Raw genomic sequence first — 11,559 nt, 5'->3', positions numbered from 1 at the left:
TGGTGCATTGTCGTGATGCAAGAGCCATGAATTGTTGAAGAAAAGTTCAGGTCGTCTAACTTTTTCACAGCCTTTTCAGCACTTCCAAGTAGTAAACTTGATTAACTGTCCAGTTGGTACAAATTAATAATGAATAATCCCTCTGATATCAAAAAAGGTTAGCAACATTGTTGCAACAAGTTCGGGAACTCAATTGTCAGACCTCGTATACAGTCATATTCTGACTGAGTCTTCCTCAGTCGTCAATTTCAGTATCTGGCAATTCTGTCAAAACATTTTTTTTGTTTTTGTTATTTTGCCAGCTATAGTTTTATGTTCCATTGCTCCCTAGACAGTGCTCAGAGGAAACTGGGCAATCCATGTCCTCCTTTTATACTTGAACATATCTTGTGTGGGATAAATACAAGTTGCTCATTAAAGCAAACCATTTGTTTGGACAGTATAAGCACAGCATGCCGACCTTTAAAAATGTAAATTTGAGGGGATTGTTAAACTCACCAAAGGATTCCCAAGAGGAATCCTATGAAATGACTAGCTTGTGAATTTTGATTAAATGTATACACGACTTTTGCTGCTGAATTGTAATATAGGTATCATTTAACTTTTCTTTTTTTCACCTATTGTTACATCCCTCCTTCTAAATCCTTTACAATTTCTTCAAGCCCTTTAAATAAATAGAACCTACTGATACATCTGATTGATGTACAAAAAACAAAAACAAAACAAAAAAACACATAAGTCCTATTAAAAAAAATTTAAGAGCCTCCTGCCATTTCACATTTTATGTACATTTTCATATTCTGAGTGAGAGGTTTGAAATAATAAATTCAGCGAAGCTCAGAGTGAGCTCTCAGTGATCCTACAGAGACCATTCCACCAGTGTTACATCACAGCCATCATTTGGTATCTTAAACTACTAAAGCTGGTTGTTTATTCATCCCTAAATGTCTTTGCCTCTTTTAAACTTTTCCTATTATTTCAAACTACTTTTACACACTTAAAATTACTTTCAAATTTTAGCCCATCTTTCAAGATGCAAAACACATGGGTGCTTTTAAATTGACACTTAGAAATTTAATTTTTGGAACATGATTGACCACAGACTGAAACCACAAAAAGCAAAACCACAGATAAAAGGGGAGAGGGGAGCACTACTGTAATTCTGTGTTTAAGAGTTTGAGGAACCACCTCAACTGTTTTCCATAGCAGCTACATCACTTTACATTCCCATCAGTGATGCATGAAGTATATACATACGAGAGGATATTATTATATTTGTGTATGTCGAACCACCCTTGCATAGTAAGGATAACTCCAACTTGGTCATGTGTATGGTTTTTTTAGGTCTAATTGGCTTATAGTGTTCATGGACTCTGTTATTGATCTTCCACGGTTATTGTATCCATTATTGAAAGTGGACTATTGAAGTGTTCAACTGTTGTTAAAGAACTATTTCTCCTTTCAATTGTCAATTTTCCTTCATATATTTGGGCTCTGTTGCTAGGTGCATATATATTTAGAATTGTTATATCTTCTTGATGGATTGAACCTTTTTTTCTCTTGTAACTTTTTTTACTTAAAATATTTTGTATGACAATACAGCCATTCGAGCTCTTTTTTGGTTACTTCAAATATCTTTTACTTTAAATCTTTGTGTCTCTAAAGTGAGTCTCTTATAGGTAACATACAGATGGATCACGTTTTTTAAATCCATTCTGTCACTCTGCCTTTTAATTGCCTTCAATTTGATATTTAAAATAATTACTGATAAAGATTTACTTCTGATATTTAGCTTATTTTCTGTATGTCTTATATATTTTGTGTTCCTCAATTCTTCCATTACTGACTTTTGTGTGTTTATTTTTTGTAGTGTATCATTTTGATTACCTACTTTCCTTTTTTGTATATTGATTATTTTCTTAGTGGTTACCTTGGTGATCACAATTGACATCTTAAACTTAAAACAATCTAGTTTAAATGATACCAACTTAAGTGCCAATAGTATACAAATATCCTGATGCTATATAGTATCTCCATCCTTCTGTCTTTATATTATTTTCAGAGGTCACATCTGGTAAACATGTGTGCCCATTAATATTTATAATTGTTTCCTGCATTTGTATAAAGCATACAGGAAAAAAAGAGGAGTTACCAAAAACATAATGCTGACTTTTACATTTACCAACGTAGTTAGCTTTACCATTGTTCTTTATTTCTTCTTATGGCTTTGAGTTGCTGTCTAATGTCATTTCATTTCAGCCTAAAAAGCTTTCTTTAGTATCTCTTGTAGGGCAGGTCTACTGGTAACCAACTCCCCCTTTTTTGCTTATCTAGAAATGATTTAATTTCTCCACTCTTGAAGGATAGTTTTGCCAAATGTAGAATTCTTGGTTGACGATTTTTTCTTTCAGGACTTTAAATATGCCGTCCCAGTTCTTTCTGGCCTCCATGGTTTCTGATGAGAAATCAGTTCTTAATTTTATTGAGACCTTGTATGTGAAGCGTTATTTCTCTTACTGCTTTTGATATTCTCTCTTTGTCACTGAGTTTTAATTATTTGACTATTCTGTGTCTCAGTGTCAATCTTTTTTAGTTTATTCTGCTTGGGATTTGTTGAGCTTCTTGGAGATATATGTATTTTTTTTTCATCAGATTTGGGAAAATTGGGGCCTTCATTTCTTCAGATATTTTGCTGTCCCTTTTTTCTCCTTCTGGGATCCTTTTGATGTATATTGGTATGCTTTATGGTGTCCCACAGGTCTCAGGTTCCATTCACTTTTATTCTTTTCTTTCTATCTACTCCTCAAACGAGAATTTCAGTTGCCTTATCTTTAAGTTTACTGATCACTTCTTCTGCCTGCTCAGGTCTGCTGTTCAGCCCCTTTAATGAACTCAAAATTTTCATTTCAGTTATACTTTTCCTAAAATGTCTGGCTCCAAATAGAGGGGAATAGGGGAGGGGCTCTGTCCCTTTAAATCTTCCAATTAATGTCACTAAAGGAAGCCACTGTATCCCGAGAGAGCCAAAATGTATTTATTTTTATTCTCACTGAGGTGGAAATTTTTCCAAAAAAATGCTAGAAATAGGACTGAAGTTAAAATCATCTAATCTCCAACAAGCCTAAACCAGGGCTTATCTCCCTGCTAAATACCTCAAGGATAGGGAGACCATATTCTCCTGAAATCCTACCTAATTAACGGAACTACTTCTATGATATGTGCCAAATCACTTTCGTGAATTTACCTAAACTGGCTATAGGTGTAGTTAAGTATTTTAAATGGTCTTATCCTTCTCCACAGGCACAACTACAAGAGCGGAATGACCCTCAGCAACTGCTATTAGACTACAAGCACATGTTTCCCGTTTTGTTCCCATTTAATCCATCTTCTCTGACTATGGACTCAATCCACATCCCAGCGTGTCTCAATCTGGAGTTTCTCAATGAAGTCTGAAAAAGCACATTTCCAACTTTGGCTCAATTGCCAGTGAGAGCAAGAAGGAAGTACATACAGTAAAGTAACTTTAAGGGTCTGTTCAATCTATAAAAGTTGATCAAATCAGAGATTGCGAGCCTGTGCTGAACTATACAGAATAAGACACATCTGTCATTATTTTTTGTACCTACTGCTCAGAATAAAAACACTTGAAATATGGAAGATTTTTTAAGTATGATTTCAGTATAAACAAATACACATCATAACCTGCAGTCCCCATGGCCCTATAAAAAGTGCCAGTATATAAAATGGAAACTGCCTAGTTTTTGATCTGGAGAATGTCCAAAGTAAAATAATATTAAAAGTATGTAAGTCACATAAATTGCCTTCAGAGGACCTTTAACAAATAATGGTACTAACAACCACAACACTGTCATATAGTGAATGACATTTCCCCAGGTTGACAAACCATAGGTGTGGTTGAGTTTGTAGGGAAATGTCTTGAGAACAAAAATACAGGCCTGGGCCTTCGGAGATGTTTCCCAAAGGTATTTTTCGATACCTGGTCATGCAGAGACAATGGTGTAATGGACCTCCAGCCCAAACATTTTGAGTATTGGTTTGTGAAGGAAAATGAGAAGACTTAGTCCCTAATATGGTCAAACCCTGATCTGCAGTCTTGCATTTAGGGAAGTTATGCTAAAAAGACTGCTGTCCCAAACTACAAATGGAAGCAAGATGGAAAGATGTTTCCAATGCTATCCATGCACTTACTGAGGCAATAAAATTTTCACAAAAATCTACATAAGAGAAAAGTTAGAAAATAACTCCTGTTTTATTTACAGATTAAAACCCAAACCAGCCAGTGTGAAAGCCTTTAATCCCTTAATGCCATTAAATCTCCAATAAGAATATTACATAATACATTAATTCCAGATAACCAAGATAGTAAAGGAAAAACTTCATTGGGAGGGTCAGATTATTTGAAAAACCTTTCTTAAAAACAGTTCAGGGACTACTGTTATTTTCCAAAAGATTTTTGGGTTTTCTCTGTGTGTGATCTATTGGGTTGTCGGAAGAGTCATGACGCATTTTTGCAACGAAAAACATAGAAAAAAATACGTCATGACTTTTCTGACAACCCAATATTTAAAGAGGAAGAATAGCTATGTCAGCTATCCTTTTTCAGGTTATTTTCTACATTTTTCAAATTTACCACATAAAAACCATAAATATCTCTGCTTTGAAATAAAGATTAAATGTGTATTCAGTCATAATATTACAACAGATTTCATATGTCTGCTGCTTTCACAAATGTTTTTTGTCTCGGCAAAAGCAGGCATTTGATTAGAAAACCCTCCATATTCTTTACACCCATTTTTTACTGTGTTTTCCATACTTCTGGTACGTATCTGTAGGCTGTTTCCATGACAAGAACAGACGGTATTTGCAAATCATACAGCCTCTGTATTACGATAAGATTTCTCCATGAATTCCACATAGAAGACCCCGCCACACATACACACCTTCTTTTACTCAGCCACTCAAAAGGCAGTTGGAAACAAAACACACCCCAAGCCCTAAACAATCTTGTATACTGCACGCTTTGAGCTCAGCTTCCTCATTCATTCTCCTTGCCCACCGGGCAGAAGAAGACAGCACCAGGGCAAAGACTGCTGACCACCATGTCCAAATCAGTGTCATTGGCATTATCCCCTCTACCTCCACATTAAACATCCTGGCTTCTCTTGGGTGTCTACGCAGAGCTGTGCCTTCTTTCCCAGTTATAGTTACACAATCTGACATACATTACACACCCCCTTCAACCCACACACTGACTTTGTTGGGAAGGCCAGTCTAAACCAATTCGGTTCAGTGGCTACCTCTTTTGAAAGTTATTAAGAATAATTTGCTTTTTACTGCACTGTAGTTTAAAACTGAGTCTCTTGTTTTAAGGACTGACTTTAATCTTCAAGATAACCCAAAATGCCTTGTTAGAGTGTTAAGGAGTTTGAGAAGCAGTGATTCCATAAATGCAATGGCTTACTGTCCTTACATATTGTCTTATACCCTCATTCTCTTAATCTCTTTAGGTCACTACCTCTCTGCTGTCACTGGTTAATCACTAGGTGCCAAAGACTCACTGAATAAAAGCTTGGCAGTAAGAATAAATGCAGGAGGAACCTTATGAATAGTCTTCTACTAAGCCTAAGAAATGGCAGACTAGTTCTCTTCCAATATACTTTAAAAAAGTCTTTTATAGACCACTAACAAAAGAAATATAGTAATTTGGTTACTTAATATTTAGGTCTGCCCTATTTAACTTAACACTTGGAGGCTGGAAGAAGCATCTTTAGGGAAACTTGAATCTTTTGTTAGCATTTATATTCTTTCCATTTTTTAAGTCAGTTGAACTCAAACTTTCCAACTTCATGAAATCTATGATTTTTAACAATTCAACATAAAGGTTTGAACTCTGCACTAGATATCTTTCTTTTTTAATATTTATAATTTAGTTGACACTTTCCTCACTGTGCCTTTAGCAGTTACTGAGATAACTGACTTACCACTTATTTCTCTGAAATAGGTGTTGCTGTGGGAAGAATGTTAATGCTTGACATAACATGGTGGAGTTTTGATTTGTCTTTGGAAACATTAGAAGCATTTTAAAGATTCCTTAAGAATCAAATATTTATAAAGAATTTAAGTATTATATGGGACCTACCTGTTTACCTATAATGTATATAAGTAATGTGTGTTACGTACATATTAATAATTGTTGCTGAAGCTGACAAGCATATTACCTACATGTATTTTCCCTGTGCCATCATACCTGCAGTTAGATTTATGGTACCTGGCAAGCAGATTAGATCCAAAGGAAAATAGACTTTTCCCCCACTTTCCCCCGCTTTCATGGAGCATGTTAATAGGAGTTTCTTCTCTTGGATTTCCTATACACTAAATTTTAAGACTTTTGTAAAAAAAAAACAAAAGATAAAACTAGGAACTTGGAAAACTTAGAAAAATAAGTTACTACCATCAATTCATCAAATATTTACTTAGAGCCTTAATGTATTAAGATTATAGTAACAAATTAGAATCCATTTCTTTGGCATGTAGTAAATTTAATTGTTTTCCTACATTTGACCTAATTCTAAGGCAGCAAGGGTATCCTAAATCGAAACCCTTGTATGATGCCTATATGACTAAACAGTTACTGAAATGTGACAGCAAGGGGCAGGACCCTGTAGTTTTTCCTCATAGACTATTTCTCTGCAGTCAGTTTCTCAAATTAATTTACTGCATGAACCAAATAGCCATAATTCACCTTTTATACATATTGGTGCCATAATTAGACAATTGGGGTAATTAGGAAATTAGAGGTTGATGCTAATGATAATAAAACATAAGACTTTTTTTCTCTTATAATAAAGGTCATTAAATACTAAAGATTGTTTTTCCTAAAAAAAAAAATTTCTAATAAAGGGGATCAATCAAAAATGAATTTAAGCTACTTTCTAAAGTGGTATTGTATCAGATTAATCCAGATTTGGATACAACATTTTGCCACCAACTGATGTTTAGATGAAGGACTGCTTCTCTGAAGGGGTTCACATCATAGTCAGGGGTGAATCTAACATTGTAGAAGAAATACTAATAAAAATATTTTTCCATTTTGAACAAATCTGTAAACTACATCTTTGTTTATAGAAAAATGCTTGTACTGGTCACTAATATTCAGCTCTGGATAAAAATTTATGGAAATAAATACTTTGGAATAAATAAAGTGGTGTGACAAATCTAAATGCAATTTAAAACTGCAGGAACACATTTGCTAAAAAGATTCTTTTTAATGCTTTCTTGAGAAACATCATTCTGGGGCCTATATTCAAACATGCATCATGATCATTCAAACCAGGGGTTGGCAAACTACAACCTGCAAAAGTTGGGGTTGGGGAAACTTTCCCTATGAAGTAACAATACTTACTGAGTAATTACCTTAAAGCAAGAGAATTCAAAGAAGGCAGTTTGGGCATAGGAAAAGACCCAGTCATGTGTATAAATTTGCATATGATAAAGATGGTATTAAAAACCAGTGGGTAGATGTCCGGCCCAAGCTGAGCTGCCACTGAGCTGCCAAAGGGTGGCAGGATGGCTCAGCTAAAACAAACAAACAAACAAAAAAACAGTGAGAAAATTTATACAAGATCTGTGTAGAAGAATTTATAAAATGTAAGTGAAAAACAATGACATTTTTAAAAATAGAGAAATATTTCATGGATAAGAAGACTGACTTCATACCACAAAAATCTCAATTGTTCCCAAGTTGATCTATAGATTAAAAATCAAAATCTCGGGCCGGCCGAGTGGCGTGTTGGTTAAGAGCTGGCTTGGGACGCCAGAGGGCCCCGGTTCGGATCCCACATATGAGGGCCAGTGACACTGCCCTCCACAGCTAAGATGCTGAACAACAGCTCAACCTGGAGCTGGGCTGCCGTGAGTTGCCGGCGACACCGTGGGCTGCAGCCCCTGTGGCAGTGGGTTGCCCTGGGCTACCGTGTGTAGCCAGCAGCCAGCGTGAGCGACCATCCAGAAGCCAGCGACTGATCTGCCTCGCCCAGGAAGAACGTAATGATGGTGCCAACTTGGGCCAGTGAAACAACGTCCTCCACAACTAGACTGAAGAACAAAACAACAGCAACTTGTCTGTTCCCCTTTCCCCAATTCCCCAATTAAAAAAAAAAAATCAAAATTTCACCATAGTTTTTTGGTGAGAATTGACAGGCTAATTCTAAAATTTATATGAAAGAACAAAGGCCCAAGGATAAGGAAGACGGTCTTTAAGAAAAGGAGGGAAAAGTTTCCCTAACAGGTATCTGAAACTTCAGTAATTAAGATGGATGGAATTAGGACCGAGATGGAAAAATTGACCAATGAAACAGAATAGAGAGTCTAGAAACTGAACACCTACCGTATTTCCCCATGTATAAGACACTCCCATGTATAAGACACACCTTAATTTTGGGGCCCAAAATTTGAAAAAAAAAATATTACATAAAGTTACTGAACTCAAGTTTTATTCATCATAAAATTAATACAACTCCTCATCACTGTCAAAACTCCCAACCATTAGCTTGTCCTCATCTGTATCAGATGACGAATCACTGTCTTCATATATTGCCTCGTCCTCAGCGGGAAATGCAAGTAAAAAAATCTACAACCACTGTATAAGACGAACCCAGTTTTTAGACTCCAAATTTTTCAAAAAAGGGTGCATCTTATACATGGGGAAATATGGTATATGGAAACATGGGTAAAGTATTCCCTGGAGGAGCACACACCAACATCTGGAAATCTTCTTTAAAATTCACATAGCTTACCCAATTGTATAGAATAAGACATTGCTAGAGAGAGTGCCCTTAAACAGCTATCATTAGGAACCACTAGTGAAATATTTCATAATGTAGATAAAAATGTTCACGATACACTAGTCAGTGAATAGTTACCTCTGAAACCCAACTTCCAACCTCAAGATGGGAGTCCCCTCTTTTCTGGGTGGATAATGAAAGAATAACCTCTCTTCATGAAAGTGTTCACCTCATACCCAGAGAGGTCTAGGCTTATCTTCCAGGCCTCAACAGGAAAACTGTGTTTGCAAACAGCCAGATTTCACGAGATGCACTTATCTAGTAAGAGTTGAGAAAGGCAAAAAGCAGCCCGACATCGGGGACCCCGTCTGACAGAGATAGGCCAGAGGGGTGGTAGAAGCTGGTCTGGTGGTAAAAGCTAGGCTATGGTGTTCTTTTGCACACAATCTTAACATCAGACGAGGTCACTCTGTGACGAAGTGAGACAACACAAGACCCCTCCATAGTTTTGTCGAAGCACAAAGATGAGATCACTGTGCAAACCACATAATATCAGGCACCCCTCTCCCAGCTCATATGAGTGACTGCAGCTCCTTCTCCAGTTGCAGCTTTAGTGTAGCTCTAGTCTGCCCTCCTTCTAGATAGAATCATATTAAAAGACCCAACCAAAGACTAGTCCCTACTTACGAATAGCATCCAATCCAGAATAAACCCCTGCCTCTCTGAACCCTCCTCAAATCACCTAATCAAGGCCCAACTCCTAACACCTCACTGAGGCGTCCCTCAGTTCCCTAAGGCGTGCCCTTGGTGTGCCATCTCCCTTGCTGCAACAAACATTAAACCCAACTGGTTGAAACATAGGTGTGTTTCCTGAGGCGTGTGGCTGAAGGCAGTGTTGTCCCCTCCCACCAACATTAGCATTTTAGAAAGTAAACTTAAAACAAGGAGGTATGAGATTTACCTAAAGTTATATTACTAAATGAAATTCTAAGGCTTAGTAAGGATATTGACACTACAAGTAACTTTCAAACAGAGGAAAAACCACAAATACAATATATACCCTTCACCTAAGCTTGGGACAAGGTCTTAAAGCTATTGGGAACACACCCAGACTTCGGACAAACTTAAAACAAGGAAATTTGGCAAATCAGTGTTTGTATTACTTCCTGTTTACATTTCATTTCTGATGAAATGTTTGGCAACTTGAACTTTCTGAAGAATAGGAATCTGTTGTAAGAACAAAACAACACCCAAGCTAATAATTGCCTTTTAATTAACAAAAAATTGAAGTTACCACCAAAATGGTTAGATTAACACTGAGCACATACACAACTTTCCAAACTACACAATATGAGTAAGCGCACGCATCTCATTCATTCAAATTCATATACTCAATTTATTGGGTTGTCAGAAAGGTCATGACACATTTTTGCAACAAATAACAGAAAAATACGGGGCCGGCCAAGTGGCGAGTTGGTTAACAGCTGGCTTGGGACGTCAGCTCTGAGCAGCAGGGCCCCGGTTCGGATCCCACATGAGGGCCAGTGACACTGCCCTCTACAGCTAAGATGCTGAACAATAGCTTGACCTGGAGCTGGGCTGCCGTGAGTCAACGGCGACGGCGTAGGCTGCAGTGTGCTGCCGTGAGCTGCCATGAGCAGATGTCCAATGACCGGCAACCAATCTGCCTTAGCCGGGAAGAGCACAACAATAATACCAACATGGGCCAGTGAAGCGACCGTCCTCCACAACTAGACTGAAGAACAAAAGGACAGCAACTTGTCTGTTCCCTTCCCCCAATTCCCCAATAAAATCTTAAAAAAAAAAAAAAAGAGAAAAACAGGTCATGACTTTTCCAATAACCCAATAAAAAAATTGTCCTAGCTCCTACCAACTTCATTAGCTGTCCTGTTTCTATCACTGAAACTTTTAAAGGCACTGCTGCTCAAGCTGCCATCAATTTTGAGAATTATAGGACGTTTAAGCATAGGAAATTATCCAGAAAATGTGGACAATAAGGCTGAGGCTGGATATTTCTGATATCCTAATGAAGTCTTAACACTAGAATTTGCAGATTTACAATGGATTCACTGATTTCCAGTCTCATGCTAACCTCCTGTCCCCCCTCCAAAACAAAAAAGATCATACAGAAAGAAGTGATAAAGCATTTCTAAAAATACTCAAAGCTACAATAAATGTCTAAGAGTAGAATGACAACTTTACATCTCACAAGAGGGTCCGTGTCTAGAACAAAAAATTTATAAAATAACCAATTTTGATATATATTGTTGTTGTACAATATATACCTGGTTATATATGGTTAAACATGAAAAGGACTAAATATTTTAGAAAATAATTTATTTCAGGTAATTTTGTAGCTTACACTTTTCCTCCCAATTTTTACTTTGAAAAGTTAAAAATCTACAGAAAAGTTGTAAAAATAGAACAAGGCACAACCACATGCCTCTTCATTTAGATTCCCTAATTGGTCATATTTTGCCACATTTGCTTTCTCTCTTTCTCTGCCAGTGTATTTGTATATATTTCTTTTGAGTCATCTGAGAGTTAGTTGCAGACATCAAGACTCTTCACCTCTAAATATTTCAGCATATATCTCCTAAGAACAAGGGCCAATATCCCATCTAACTACAATATAAGTAATACAATCAGGAAAAGTAATGTGATATAGCAAATATGGCAAAACGTTAACGATTGTAGAATACAGGTAGTGGATCTACGGGGGTTCCCTGTAGAA

At 36.8% G+C, this 11,559-nt stretch overlaps 1 protein-coding gene across 1 annotated transcript in view; it reads left to right on the top strand.

Annotated features, from left to right (window-relative positions):
- Positions 1 to 6,423, top strand: part of MYO5B (myosin VB) — a gene marked incomplete at its 5' end in the record, with an annotated part of 222,481 nt that extends 216,058 nt beyond the window's left edge. The window contains one exon of the mRNA XM_019633054.1: positions 3,301 to 6,423. Coding sequence (XP_019488599.1) covers positions 3,301 to 3,453 — 153 coding nt within the window. The remainder of the gene's footprint in view (positions 1 to 3,300) is intronic.
- Positions 6,424 to 11,559: the final 5,136 nt, after the last annotated feature.

Source organism: Hipposideros armiger, unplaced genomic scaffold (genome assembly GCF_001890085.2).
Source record: "Hipposideros armiger isolate ML-2016 unplaced genomic scaffold, ASM189008v1 scaffold_1234, whole genome shotgun sequence".
NCBI classification, from domain to species: Eukaryota; Metazoa; Chordata; class Mammalia; order Chiroptera; family Hipposideridae; genus Hipposideros; species Hipposideros armiger.
This window is presented reverse-complemented; position numbering and strand designations above follow the sequence as displayed.